We start from the raw sequence: 15,306 nt of genomic DNA, 5'->3' as shown, positions 1-15,306 counted from the left end.
ATATTTAATTACCATATTAAGTAATGTCATCTATGCTAAATTTATTTCAAATCCTAGTTGAATTGGAGCCTTATGGACTGAAAAAAAGAATTTTAATGAGCATTTTTCTGATTTACTTTTGTGATTAATATGATAAATCAGTGTTATTAAAATCCTATTCTACACTGGCCTTGTGAGTAGAATCTCCTATGAGTAGAGTCCTCTTATGAGTAGAGACCCTTTGTCTTGAGTGTCAATGCCGTAATTGTCTAGATATGTTAAAACTAAAATATATGTCATTTCTAAACTTAGATTAATTATATATAGGGTACAAAATATCACTATTGAATACTTCTTCACACAGTCTATGCTCTACAAATTTTTTAACGTGGTTACTTTGATTCTTTAATAATGGGGACAATGAAAGAGATAATAATGTATAACGTCACTGAAATCACATTAAATTAAATGAAACAAAGTATTACTCTGCTTAATTGCTGAATGTATATTTCCCAGAAAGAAAAGTTTTGCAGAAAAAGAAAGTTGTTTCTTTTCCTAGCAAAAGCATAATTCAGAAAAACATTAGCATTTGCTATCCAATAATTTAAACTACACTTATTTTTTAAAACAGTGCCAGTGCCTGTAAACCAGCTAATGTCTTTTATTTTATCTTTAAGTGTTCCAACCCCAACAAGAAATGAAGAAGACACAGCAGCTGAAAATGGCGTAGTAAAAATGGTATTCCTTATAAAACAAGAACTACAGACATTTATATAACATTTTTTTAAAATTTTGAGCAAGCCATTCACGAGGACCAATTGGATATAGACTGTGGGTCTATAATTTGTTAGCGGTGGGTCTATTTTGGAAACAGAATGTTTGGGGGAACATCTTCCGTCCCTGCAATTTGATTGCATCACTTCCAAAGTTTAAAAAGCTTCCATGACAATCCTAGATTGGCCTAGTACAGAAGAGAAACTTATTTATTTCTTTAGGATTCCCTGAAACATTTTGTCCCCAAAATGGAGCACTTTGAATATCCCTATAATTTATGATTAACTTATTTTATTAGACTTCATTCACTATGTGATAAATTCAGTCCGGAATGCAAATGTTAACAGTACTGAAATTGTCCTTAGCCTTGAGAGTATGAGGATAACTTTGCACATCTCATGCTGAGTGATTAAATGATGTGCTAGAAAAGAGTGCAGGACTTTCCCCAATAACTATTATTGGTTTGAGATTGCTGGCAGATTTCTTTTCACTTGGTGTGTGTGTCCTGTTCGTAGTGTTCCAGGTACCATTGTGCTTAAAGGTTTGAGAACACCTTCGAATGTTCAATATTATTGCATGAAATATGACCTAAAATGCATCTGTTCTCCACAGAAGTCCTAAAACTTGATTAAAAACAATGAGTCACAGGACATATTTCATTTCTCTATTGAGGAAAGTGATCCAAAGCTGTAGATTTGTGTATGGCAAAAATATGTGAACCTTTACTTACAATACTTGGACACCAATAACAAATGTTTTTGAAAACTGTTGATCAGTCCTACACATCAGCTGAGAGGAATTTTAATCCCATTTCTCCATATAAAACCATTTCAGTTCAAGAGATGTTGGTGAGCTTTCTTGCATGAACTGCACACTTTGGGTCTTTCCACAACATTTCTATAGGATTATGGTCAGGGTTTTGACTTTGCCATTGCAACACATTAACTTTCTTCTGCTTTAGCCATTATTTGGCTGTACAACTAATGTATTTTGGGTCATTGTCTTACTGCATGACTCACTTGGTGTTGAGCTTTAGTTCACCGTCAGGTATCCTGACCCTTTCTTGTAGAATTTGCTGGTGCAATTCAGAATTCCTAGCTCCATCAGTGGTGGCAAGCCATCCTGGTCCAGAGGCACCAAAGCAAACCCAAACCATGATACTGCCACCCCCATGTTTCAGAGACGGGGTAAGGTTCTTATGGTGGAACACAAGAGTTTGCCTTTTTCCAAAAGGTAACCCTTTTCATTAGATCCCCCAAATTCTTGGTTGGTCTTGTCCATCCACAAAAGATTCTTTCAGTAGCCTTTTAGCTTACTGCCTTTTCAAATAGTATCAAGAAAGTTAGTTGAACTGTATGTAATTTCTAATTATAGCCTTTTTTTTTTTTTTTAGAAAGTGGCAGAGGCCGAAGATGACAGTGACAGCGATAGTGATGATGATGAAGATGATGTTCAGGTCACTATTGGTGATATTAAAACAGGAGCACCGCAGTATGGGTAAGTTGTTAAAACCCTAAATCATTTGGATTTCAGGTTCTGAGCTAAGGCAGACTTATGAAAAAAATCCCTTCCTTTGTTACCTTGAAGCCAGTAACAATTGCTTCCAGCTAAAGCAGTGGTTCTCAACCTTTTTAATGCCGTGACCCCCCCAACCGGTCGTAAGTCGAGGACTGCTCAACCGATCGTAAGTTGAGGACTACTCAACTGGTGCAGCACCGTTTGCAGAATGGGACTTTTGGCAGGCTCAGCAGGGCAGAGACAGCCTGGACAATTCCTATTGGCTTTTGAAAGCCAATAGAATTAGATTCTGTTCAAGAGAGTCTATTCTATTGGCTTTCAAAAGCCAATAGAATAAAAGGGAGTAGCACAGCTAAGGAAAAGGGGGAAAAAATGGCGGACTGCGTTGTTTGGCGACGCCCGTGAAATGGTCGTTTGACCCCAAATGGGGTCCCGACCCACAGGTTGAGAACCACTGAGCTAAAGGACCCTATATCTTAAAAGCAAAAAGAGCAAAAATCCAAAATCTGCAGTATTCTACAGTATTTTATTTTGGAGTAAGCTCTATTTTAGAGCTTGAACCAATAAGCAAATAAATATTGTCCTATACGCTAGTATTTCTACACCTTAAAATATCTCCGGTTCATTTCCTCATCTTTAGTCAACGTGCTACCAAAGTGCACAGCTTTGTTTACTATGGTACTGTAATAATACTTCACCTTGTCTGTATAATTTGCAGGTGTTCACTCTCTTGTCTATCAAACGTTGCTATCTTGTTGTTTGATAACGGCAGATTTCAAAAACCATATGAGTAATTGCTTTACACCAGGGGTGGGCAACCCTGGCTCTTTTATGACTCGTGGACTTCAACTCCCAGAATTCCCGAGCCAGCCATGCTGAGGGGAAAGGGAGAGGTTTCCAAGCTGAGCCATGCTGGCTCAGGAATTCTGGGAGTTGAAGTCCACGAATCATAAAAGAGCCAAGGTGACCTACCCCTGCTTTATACGATTTGTTCATTGTAAGTCATTTAGGATTTTCAGCCAATTGCAGCCTCATCTACATAGAAAAGCACATTCACCTCCCTAATCAACATGCCACTTAATGTCATCACAAACACGCCTTACACATTTACCACACCTCCTTCTCATACTCCCTGCTCAGTGTTTGCAGCATATCACTCCTGGTTTATATCAAGCACACGCCCTTACCACATGCAGAAAAGTGATCTTATATTTGTATAAAATACTTCACAATTCAGCCCTATTCATTCGCTGGGAAATGCCTAGCCAGGCAGGGAGTTAGCCTCGAATTTTTGCATAACTGCAAGACATCTAGGACTGCCTCCCCCTCCCATTTTAAGCTCCAAAAAAGGTACCGGAACTCCGTTCTGGGCATCCTATGACAAAAAAAGACATCTGTCCATCCATCCATCCATCCATCCTAGCATATCTATCTATCTATCTATCTATCTATCTATCTATCTATCTATCTATCTATCTATCTATCTATCTATCTATCTATCTATCGTAGCATATGTATCTATCTGTCTGTCTGTCTGTCTATCCCCAAAGGAAAGCAAGAAGTCTGGGGAGATTGGTTTGAACTCTCCACCTACGCATCGGATTGTTTGCACCTGACATTATATCACGTGCTTTTTCTATATCAAATGTGCAATAAGCATTCCTTTTTCCCATTCATATATTTCTCAGTGAATTGATCAGCACATCTCTAAGAGATATACAGGGTAGTTCCTCAGACTTGACCATTCGGTCAGTGGCCATTTCAGGTTACTGAATGAATGGTCCTTGGAGTTTCCCAACAACTCTTCTGGTGACATGATTGCAGTCTGGGTTCTTGGCCACCTGTTCTCACGTACGGCGGGTCGCCAAGGACCCACGAAGACTGCACGGTGGCCCTTTGCTACCTTTCCTGCCAGCTTCTGTAAAGACGCTAAGAAAAAGACTCAGGCAGGCCTTGAGCAGAGATTTGAAGCTGCTGCAGAGCTGCTTGTCACGGCTTCAGACAGCTTGAGAATATCTGTGTTTATTGGTTTTTATATACTTTTTACATACATAGGCTTTACCATTAAATGCTGACATTTCACATTCATAAGTTTAAGCATTAGATGCTGACATAAAGTTTCTTCATTGGAAAATTCCTTCATATAAGCAACTATTTTCTAGTAACATATTACCTGATCAGAGACAAGGTAAAGAACAAATACAGGTAGATCAAAAGGAGAAAGAACTGACAAAGGCAGGAAGAGATAGGAAGTAACTTAAGCATATTATCTATTTAGGTAGGTGAGGCGTTAAGTCAAAAGGGGATGACCTTCTGGCTGTTTCATTGGGCCAAAGGGCATCCAAAGGTTATGAGGTTTGTGGGGGGGAAGCATGGCAGTTTGCTGCGCATGCATTTTTCCCCACATGCTTCCCCAGGAAAGTCAGTGGGGAGCCTGACGGGGAAGGTTGCACGTTGCTGGGCAAGCCTCCCCACCCACTCACCCTCCCCAGGCCCTTCTTTACTCCTGTCAATCACTCCTGTGCCCCTGCAGAACGCCTCCTGCTGTCTTGTGAAGGCTGAGGAAAAGAGGCTGCCCTGATCTCATCTGACCCGCACTGTGCCTCTTGTGTCTTTCCTGACCCACACATCCCTTCTCGTCATCCTTGCCCTCCCTCTCCAACCCGCTCTCTCCACTTGCTTGCTCCCAGCAGCCACCATCTGCCTTCCTGCGGGCCTTCCTTCTGTATTCTTTCTTGCTTTATTCCTGACAGTTGCATTCATTACCAAAGTCTTCTAAGTCCTCACAAAAGTTCAAAATGGGCTTTGCCGTTAAAGACGCCCGAAAGGTACTTTTCTGTGGAACGTAGAGTTATTTATTAGGAGCCGTGGTGGCGCAGCATTGCAGGCTAACTCTGCCCACAGCCAGGAGTTCGATCCTGACCGGCTCAAGGTCGACTCAGCCTTCCATCCTTCCGAGGTTGGTAAAATGAGGACCCCAGATTGTTGGGGGGAGAGGGCCAAGATGCTTAAGAGAGGGTTGTAAAGCACTACGGAGTGGTATATAAATCTAGGCGCTATGGCTAAGTGCTGTTTCAATTAGTGTCACTTTTAGAGAAGTCCAGTGCTATCTACAAAATTCATTTTTTTTACTTTGCTGTAATAGATTTGAAGATAGCTTTATGCTCTAAAAAGGCTAAATTGATTACTTCGTCTTATGTCCCAAATCATTTTACGCTGTTTTGAAACTTCAGCAATACTTGTCACAGTTGATAATAAATAATGTTTCTTTAAATGTAAATGAAGTAGAGAGACACTCTACAGCAGTGTTTCCCAAACTTGACAATTTTAAGGCATGAGGACTTCAACTCAAGTTGAAGTCCACATGCCTTAAAATTGTCAAGTTTGGGAAACACTGCTCTACAGAATCAATGCGAGTTAAGTGTGGGGTTTGCTCCCTTTGTACAGCATGTACAGCAGCTTACCTGTCAGTTTCAGTCATATAAAACTAGCTTAAATACAAGTGACTGTATATAAACTGAGAGCAAATGCCACGTTCACTAGCACTAATGATGTTGCCTAGTCGAGTAATGAACTGTGTGCAAGTAAACAGCCAACCTCAAGAGAGCACCAACAACTCCACTGTTCAATCTGAGCTACGTACGTTATTTTCTGTTCGGATCAGGCACAAGTAAAAAGGAAAAAAAAATACAGTAAAAAAACCAAGATGGAAGTTGCGACTGTGTTTCCAAAAGACATTCGGCAAAGTGAAGCAATTGCACATTCCTCACTTAATTGGGAGTGCTGGAACTGGTAAGCAGTGTGGCCGTGTGACAGTGTGCTTTACAATTATGTCAGTAAGTGGTGGAAATTAGAGTCCCAATTGTCACTGTCACCCAAGGACTACTTGTACGTGTGTGTATGGAAAACTGAGGGAAAACTTCCAAGTCTCTGTGCTGATCCAGAAATTGTCGCTTTCTTTAACGCTGGTGTGAGTGCACACCACTGCACATCCGAACACTTTTTTAAATCATTTCTTCAACCATCTTGTTCATCTTTTACCCTTTACTATAAAAATGTTATTTTTTAGGTATGGAGCAGCACCAGTGAATCTCAATATTAAAACAGGAGGGCGGACTTATGGATCGTCTGGTAAGCATTTGCCGTGAGCTCAAAGAAAGAAAATGGGAAAAATATTGCTATTTGCTCTGGGCTGCAGTGTCTCTTAAGATCATTGTCACCGTGTAAGAGAACGTTTATAAGAACAGTAACTATCAGGCTCATGACTGCCATTGTGTAGGAAATAAGCACCTTAATTCCACTATAGGAACTTTTTAATATGTACACGTATCGTATAAAATAGGTATTCTTTTTTTATAGGCTCAAAAGTGAAGGGAGTTGATCTTGATGCACCAGGAAGCATTAATGGTGTTCCGCTATTAGAAGTGGATTTGGATTCTTTTGAAGATAAACCTTGGAGGAAACCAGGTAAGCATTTTTCCACAGAAATAAATAACATTGTAAAAAAACAGGTCGTCGAAACTCCAGAGGTGAGCAGAAATTCGATTGCCTTGTTTTATCTAAATGCACGAAATGCGTTCATATTTCCTGTTTCAGGAAGAATTTAATCACAGCATGTTGTACACCCAATACTTGTAATAAAGCTACTTCCAAGAGGTGAGGAAAATATAAGTATTAACTCAGTTGGATTTGATGCATGAGAACATGTTGCTGCGTGTTTTGCATTTTTACCTTTTTAAGTTTTTTTACTCGGAATGTTTTGATTTTTTTTTAGCTACTTCGGCTTATCTAACATAGGAAAAAGTGCCTCCCCTTTGAAGCACCGCTAAGTAATAAAACATAGCTAAATGGTTGTGGGAAGTAAACAAAAGAGAGTGCTGTAAAAAGAGGGTCTTTTTTCAAAATGGTTATTCAGCTGCTTCTCATTTTGGAAAACCAGTAGCTAGAAAGCATTGTGGAAGGCCGGATTCCTACACATTTTTATAGTAGTTGCATTTAACTCCTAGAATGTTTGTGGTTTTCTTTTAAGGCGCTGATCTCTCAGATTATTTCAATTATGGGTTTAATGAAGAGACCTGGAAAGCTTACTGTGAAAAACAAAAGAGGATACGAATGGGACTTGAAATTTTACCCGTTACCGCAGCGACAAATAAAATCACGGTAATGGAAAGAATCTCTTTGTTTTACCATTGTAGAACCATTTTCCTTCCAAAGTTAGACTCCACACACAGTGTTAGCAACCCTTGTGTGGTTCAGCAGTTCATTCCCTTCCTTCCTTGTTCCTATCATCCAGCCATTTTGCTCCATTTCCTTGTTGGCCTCTGTGTTGGTAATGTGGAATCACCAACTGCAACTAGCTTGCAACCTGTTGTTAGTTGTGATGTAGCCCATCAGTCCATAATGTGGTGTTTTAATGGGCGATGTGTTATTTAACTTAGGCCGAAGACATTGCTATGGAAGTAACGCCACGGGCAGAGATTCCAGATGGCACATACAGTCTTTTTAAGGTGAATGTTGGTAAACTTTCCTTAGTCACTCTAATTAACTGTTTGCCATACCACTTCCAGGTTTTGAGTCTAAACACAAAAGTGGGCGTAGCTGGTTCTTTCCAGTTTTTTTTTTAAATACGTTCTCCAGATGTGCTGCATGTAGAATCACGTATTTTATCTTTCTTGTTGCAACCCTATGATTTGATGGCATAATGTACTAATGATTGCTGTGACAGTTACGTAATGTGTATGCTGCATTATTTTAGTGGGATACGTCACTCCGTTACAGATTTCATGTATCATTTTTTGGTCTGGTATTTGATCCTTGCTTTCTCTCTCTTGGTGGCCCAACTCAAAAATGAAGTTCAGGCAGAATTTTGCTGACCGAAGAAGTTTATTCTCCATGTAAGAATGTGCCCCAAACAGAATATGTGTGTAATTTCGAATCTGAAACAAAACAAAGGCAACCATAATTTTCTGAAAGTTTTGCCACTGGGGGAGGCGTAGTGTGATGGAAATGAACCCTGGAATGTTTTTTTTTTTGTTTTGTTTTTTTAATTTCTGCTAAAGCAGTGGTTCTCAACCTTTCTAATGCCGCGACCCCATAATACAGTTCCCCATGTTGTGGTGACCCCCAACCACTTATACATCACCGGGTGCCGGGGCGTGGCCAAAGAAAAGGAGGGAAAAATGGCGGACAGCCTTGTTTGGCGACCCCCGTGAAATGGTTGTTCGACCCCAAATGGGGTCCCGACCCACAGGTTGAGAACCACTGTGCTAAAGCAAAACGCACAGGATACAGGCTAATGTGTGCCACACTTATTCTCCTGCCTTCGTGTAGCATTGCTGCATATCCCATTGTGCACCTCATCCTTTTGCAGTGTCATCTCCCCCCCCCCCCGGACTGTTGCTAATAACCTTACTCTCCTTGCCTGAAAAATACTACTTCCAGTAACAAATCATTTCAGCCCATATTCAGACAAAACAGCTCCCTAGCTGAATCAACCACCCATATTTTTAGACACAAGCCACCAAAAACAACTGCTCCATGAACCGTTCATGTACAAATACTTTTGCACATCCTTCCCTTCGTATGTAAAACATCATTAGATTGTCGTAAATCAGGATCACAAACTTGATGAATAGCCATAGATAGTAATCGCCAACCTCTAATACGCCCTAGAGGACTTTAGTTGTTAGGCTCAGTGGCATCGTGAGGCAGCAAATTCTAGATTTTTCTTGAGTGCTTCTAAGGCTAAAGACAATTCTAGACAAGACTTTGTTGTGGTAGAGCTTGAACTCTCATGCCAGTGTAAGAAGTTATCAACTAGACCAGTGGTTCTCAACCTGTGGGTCGGGACCCCATTTGGGGTCGAACGACCATTTCACGGGGGTCGCCAAACAACGCAGTCCGCCATTTTTTCCCCCCTTTTCCTTAGCTGTGCTACTCCCTTTTATTCTATTGGCTTTTGAAAGCCAATAGAATAGACTCTCTTGAATAGAGTCTAATTCTATTGGCTTTCAAAAGCCAATAGGCATTGTCCAGGCTGTCTCTGCCCTGCTGAGCCCGCCAAAAGTCCCATTCTGCAAACGGTGCTGCACCAGTTGAGTAGTCCTCGACTTACGACCGGTTGAGTAGTCCTCGACTTATGACCGGTTGGGGGTCGCGGCATTAAAAAGGTTGAGAACCACTGAACTAGATACATGGTTATCATTGACTAGGCATTTGAGAATGCCTGAGGGGGGGAAAATGCACATCAAGTAAATATGTGCCACTTACATGATAGGAAGAAATGGATAGGTCAGGGGTAGGCAACCTTGGCTCTTTTATGACTCGTGGACTTCAACTCCCAGAATTGAAGTGGCTCAGGAATTCTGGGAGTTGAAGTCCACGAGTCATAAAAGAGCCACGGTTGCCTACCCCTGGGATAGGTACTTAGAAACCAATATATTTTTGAGAAAATTGTCTTAATTTTGCCATAAGGCTAATCTTTATTTTTTACACTAACACATAACAGTTTAATAAAACACAGCAAGCATGCTATGTGCTTATTTTTCCCATGAAGAAAAACTTCAGTTGTTTTGTTTCATTGTTTTAATAAAATGCTATTTTAAAACACAATAGAAAAGGGATCTCGTGGAGAATGTTTTGGCTGGTTGGCTCCCAATTATTCTTTTTTATTCTCCTGCCTGTAATAAGCTGGAGTATTTTAGCCTTTTATTAGTTAAAAAGGAAAACAGATGTAAATACTGACAGTTTAACATCTGTAACCTTGTTGCTCAGGTTACATATTTTATGTTCACAGGGGAATATGTATAGAAATTTTGGATAGGGCGCCATGTTTTCAATCAGTGTGTGCAGTATTTGTTCAACATTTGATACTGAAGAATTGGTATAAGGTAAATATAAACAGGGCTAATATGAAGATTTAAATTGGCTTTCTTTTGTTACTTTTTTTTTAAAATCATGTCTATGTACTATTTTATTTGTACATATTATCTAAGAGACTTTGATCAAGGCTACCTCATAATTGAGGATTTGAACCACATTTTCTACATTCTACATTCAACTCCAGATTTATCAACATCACAGGTGTCTGAGCAGAGGTGTGCTTTTCTGTAATATTCCATAATGCTACAATGTCCATCCATGCTTTTCACTAACGCAATCTGATGAAAAATGTGAAAACTATCAATTGTTGTTATGTAGAAGTAACTCTACGTATTCTAATGCTCCATCATAACCTGTTAATCACTTTATGCTTTCCCAAAATAGGCCTAAGATGATAAACTCCAGTGCTCTTAAAGGGCTAGAAAAGAACATTACTATAGTTTACAGTGTTTTTTTTTTAAATATACAGTAAGAGCTATGAAACTCTTCTCCCAACTAGTATTAGTGCAGGATATTTTACCTACCTTATTCAAAAAAATCTTTTTTAAAAACAGAAACTGTGCTTATAACCCTACAGTATTTTTGCTTCCCCCTTATCTGAGGAGCAATACATTTATGTTCCCCCACTAATAACTGCCAATCGTTTAGGTTTTATTTGTCTATTATGCATACAGTTCAATTTGCTTTGCTTAATAGCAAGTGGAAGTTATTGTGAACCTTATCAGTCTTCAGGAAAATATTAGTCCAGGTATATTAGTCCAGGCTTTGCTTAATAAAAAAAATTTTTTTTTGCATGTTTGACTTTTTGATGCTTGAGAAAAGTAACTTAAGGAGTGATCGAAATAGAGCACCAGATGCTTAGCTACTTTTCCGTAAATATGCCATATGGAGCTGTTTTCCTATAGTGGAGCTGAGTTTGACTGGTAGAAGATTGGTTGGTTAGAAGTACTCTATAATTCTCAGTTTTTATTCCTATTCCATACTGAAGAAATACACTTTTGTTAAACACTTTGCAGGGACTGAAGCATTAAAAACACAAATCATTGGTGGATTTAGACTGTTACTTTGATTTTTTCCCCCCTGCTTTATAATACTACAGATTAAATTTTAAATTACCCTCCCCTGTTCTGAAAACAATTTATTTTTTCAGGGTGGCTGTTGGAATTTTTGAGAAATGGCATTTCCTTGGACAAATGAAGTAGGGAGGGATTTTGAATGGAAGCCACAATAACCAGTTTGCTAGTGTGAGCATTTTTATTTAGGAATTACAGAATGTTGTTGCTATTGTAATTTATTGGAAGAGATCCTTTATTTTGCAATAGGTAACGCTAATGAAGAAACTTTATTCCGAAGGTGCAGCAGGGCAGAACTGGAAATATGGAGAAAGAAGTAGCACTTCCACCAGTCAAAGCTGAGTTTACATCTCCCCCACCCTTATTCAAGACAGGAGTCCCATCAAACAGGTCAGTTGGTTAGTCAACATTTCTGAACAGCTGAAGACAGGAAATGTTTCCAGGTTGCCATCATCCCTTTTTAAAACTGAACAAAACATCACTACCTTCTCACATCTTGTGTTTTTCATCCTTTGGTTGTAAATCTTGATATAATTTGAGATATAGACTGTCAGCGGCAATCAGTAGTTTGTAGAACCTCTAAGTTGGTAGTCAGTGATTGTCAACAGGGATTATTTGCATCTAAATAACACGTTGGTGCTATTTTAAGTATGTTTAGAAGCCAGTTGATTTTTGATTATATTTTACAAAGGTTTATAGTATGCATTTATTTTGGGCTGAGGTCACTACTTTGAATTCCATAACGTTACTTCTGTATTGTTAAGCATATATAAACAAACATTGCCTAGCAGCTTAAACACAAATATCTATAATTTTTGTGGTTGGATCAGACCTGTTTGGGATAGGCTGTAGTCAGGGCTCTTCTTGTATGTGATCAATTAAAAAAAAAAATGCACATTTAGTTTTGAAGAGGTCACAGGACTTGCCTATCATTGGCCAAATATATAAAGTCAGTACATACTGAGCATGTAGTTGAATGACATATTAGGTAAGGCAAAGTAATACAATCGGGAAAAACGTGAAAAGAATTATATTGTTTTCCTTTTAGTCATTATTTTCTTACAACCGGCTTAATTTCTTTCATGATGCTTTATTTCAGGCTAAACTGATTTTGCTGACATTCTTATTAATTATTATATAACTAGCTGTTCCCGGCCACGCGTTGCTGTGGCTCAGTCTGGTTAAATGGAAAAAAAAGAAAAGAGAAAGCGCACGTTTGTAATATGTTTAATTTCACAATGCTTGTGGGTATACAATATTTTTTGTTGTTCCATTGTCTGTGCAGATATAGAGATTGTCTGAAATCGTAGCGTGTGTTGCTTTTACGTCCAACAGATGGCGCTGTTTTTCACAAAAAGCATGTTTTTACCTGTCACAGGTGTGACATCTATATAATATAGGTATATAAAAACACGCGCGTATTCGAATGCAACGTTGTGTCAAAATTTCAAAGCAGTCGGTGAAGAACTTTCAGAGATTTAAGATTTTGAACAAACGAACATTTATATTTTTATTTATATAGATATAGATAAGGTAGTTTGACCACAAGCTCACAATCCTGTTGAATCCTATTGAAAGCTAATAACCCTGTTTTGTATGATATACGTTGGCCTCTACTGAATTCATTTGGATTTTCTCAAATAAATGATCATAGTTTTTTGTGTGATGAGTATTTTTCAACTAGATGCTGGGTGGGGGGAGTTAGAGCATGACTCCAAGATTGAGTGGCCTTCTCTGAAGCCTGCCTGCTCCTGAGGCAAAATATTGTCAGTTTTGATCTAGTCCATGAGCTTGTTATAAAATGTCTGGTGTATAGTTTGCTGACCACAAGGGAGGTTGATGGGAGGTTGATGTAATTGGCAGGTAGATCTCCTCTTTTGTGGATGAGAATGACCAGAGCTAGGCCCCAATCATGGGGGATCAATTATTGATGCAAGTGAAACCAGAACAGGGACCCACCTATCTAGATTGTTTTGGATCACCTCTGCTGAGATAAAATCATTTTCTTCAGGAACTTTCTTTGGTTTCAGGTGTTTAATCAATTCGATCATTAGTTTTACTTGGTAAAAAAATTGCATTTACCTTTATTTTTACTTTTGATGAAATACCCTGCTTGTTCTAGTCCGTTTTAGCTTAAAATGTTCTTAGCAGATCAATCTGATTTCATTTCTCTTTCCACAGCCACGTACTGCTTAATAGCCTGCACAGTACGTCATAGTATTAACTCTAATCCCTCTTAGATATTTTAGAAAATATATTAACTGATCTCTATATTCTGCTTGCTGGTCTATGGCTAAATAAAGATTGATTGATTTGGTGGGGGGGGGGTTGTGTGTGTCCCTAGAACAGTGTTTCCCAAACTTGACAATTTTAAGGCATGAGGACTTCAACTCCCAGAATTCCACAGCCAGCAACGCTGGCTATGGAATTCTGGGAGTTGAAGTCCACATGCCTTAAAATGGTCAGGTTTGGGAAACACTGCCCTAGAAGTAAGGGAAACAAGAGTATTTGTATTACATTACAAATATTGAAAGCACTGGCCATCTTTTTATATATTGTCCTTTTTCTGGTTGTGTATGTGTGTGGTAGGGGGGAGAAATGCCAATTTCTACTCATATGAAAAGATTGTAGAAATTTCAGATGGGGAAAAATTGATATTTATCAAGCAGTGCATTATTGTAAAAAAAAACAACCCTCTATATTTTAGGCTCAGGCCCAGCAATTTAAAAGTGTTATATTTAATTCCTGGATTCTATAAACGTTACAATTCTTTCGCCATGAATATATATTACGAATGGTTCTATCTGTGTTGATGCTGATGGTGAATCAGAGAATCTGAATTGTTTTTCTTGAAACAAAACAGAAAAATAAACCAAAAGCAAATCAAAGCTTCTTTCTCTGCATCTGTACGGTACCTGGATAAAGCCAGCTCTATTTGGTCATCTTGCTGGAGAAGTCAATAGTTTGTGTATTTGTGCTTTCACTTAGGTCAGGGGTCTTCAAGCTTGGCCCTTTTATGACTTGTGGACTTCAACTCCCAGAATTCCTCAGCCAGGCACAAATTCTGGAAGTTGAAGTCCACAAGTCATAAAAGGGCCAAGTTTGAAGACCCCCGCTCTATCCTTATTGCAGCTTTTTATTTTTAAATTGCTTTCATTATAATATTTATATATAGTTTTTATGTTTTACGTCTATTTGTGCACCATCCAGAGTCACTCTGTGAGGGAGACGGACAGTTTTTAAATGTGATATATAAATATAAATAAAAGGAGGTGAAACTATGATCAGCTCCTCTGATAACTACCTGATTAAAAGTAAAGCTCTATCCCAGGGATCTTCAGACTTGGCCCTTTTATGACTTGTGGACTTCAACTCCCAGAATTCCTTAGCCAGGCAAAAACGTGCCTGGCTGAGGAATTCTGGGAGTTGACGTCCACAAGTCATAAAAGGGCCAAGTTTGAAGACCCCAGACTTAGGTTAATACGAGATGCAGAAATCCACTGAGTTAGTGAATATTGTTAAAGCATCTGTGGACCACTATTAGAATGATCCTGCCTAATGGAATCGCAGAAAGGTGCAGCTGGGGGGCAATTAATGTGAGAGAGCCAGGGTAAAAAATAGTGTCTCATAATAGGAAAAGGTAGAAACATAAGAAAAGAAAGACCTAGAACATTTATCTCACCAGAAACAGCGCCTCTTCTCAGTCGCAGATGGGCCCTGCAGTCAGAAAAAACAGTTCAGGCACTGTGAAGTGGCAGGCTCGGTACGGGAGAGCTGAGTCACCTGAACTAAGGTAAGAAAAATTTAAAGCATGTGATCTTTTTTTTTTAAAAAAAATAAAAATATTATAATGCCATATTTTTCCCTCAGTAGATGGAATCGGACTGGACTTGGGTACATAGCCTGTTTTACCAACACTGATTTGGAAGTATAAATACAGATTAATCACGCTAGTAATGCCCAGCTAGATTCTGGGAATTGTGAGGAGAGTATTTTATATGTATACTTCATTACGGAATTGGAAAGTATTGAAATTGAAAATAGAATAGTGTTTCTGGGTTAATTTCATCAAAGCTGGTTA

The 15,306-nt window shown here is 38.9% G+C and overlaps 1 protein-coding gene across 8 annotated transcripts in view; it reads left to right on the top strand.

The window, feature by feature from the left end:
* FIP1L1 (factor interacting with PAPOLA and CPSF1) overlaps nt 1–15,306 on the top strand; it is a 36,988-nt gene that overhangs the window by 3,309 nt on the left and 18,373 nt on the right. For 5 of the 8 annotated variants that reach the window (XM_039362915.1, XM_039362914.1, XM_039362912.1 and 2 more), the window contains exons 3-10: nt 657–717; nt 2,147–2,250; nt 6,341–6,402; nt 6,631–6,738; nt 7,301–7,431; nt 7,710–7,778; nt 11,506–11,615; nt 14,911–15,018. In XM_039362915.1, the coding sequence (XP_039218849.1) occupies nt 657–717; nt 2,147–2,250; nt 6,341–6,402; nt 6,631–6,738; nt 7,301–7,431; nt 7,710–7,778; nt 11,506–11,615; nt 14,911–15,018 (753 nt within the window). The remainder of the gene's footprint in view (nt 1–656; nt 718–2,146; nt 2,251–6,340; nt 6,403–6,630; nt 6,739–7,300; nt 7,432–7,709; nt 7,779–11,505; nt 11,616–14,910; nt 15,019–15,306) is intronic. The other 3 variants (XM_039362918.1, XM_039362917.1, XM_039362916.1) reach the window with 1 other exon arrangement.

Source organism: Crotalus tigris, unplaced genomic scaffold, assembly GCF_016545835.1.
Source record: "Crotalus tigris isolate CLP2741 ecotype Arizona unplaced genomic scaffold, ASM1654583v1 scf7180000019483.1746242, whole genome shotgun sequence".
NCBI classification, from domain to species: domain Eukaryota; kingdom Metazoa; phylum Chordata; class Lepidosauria; order Squamata; family Viperidae; genus Crotalus; species Crotalus tigris.
This window is presented reverse-complemented; position numbering and strand designations above follow the sequence as displayed.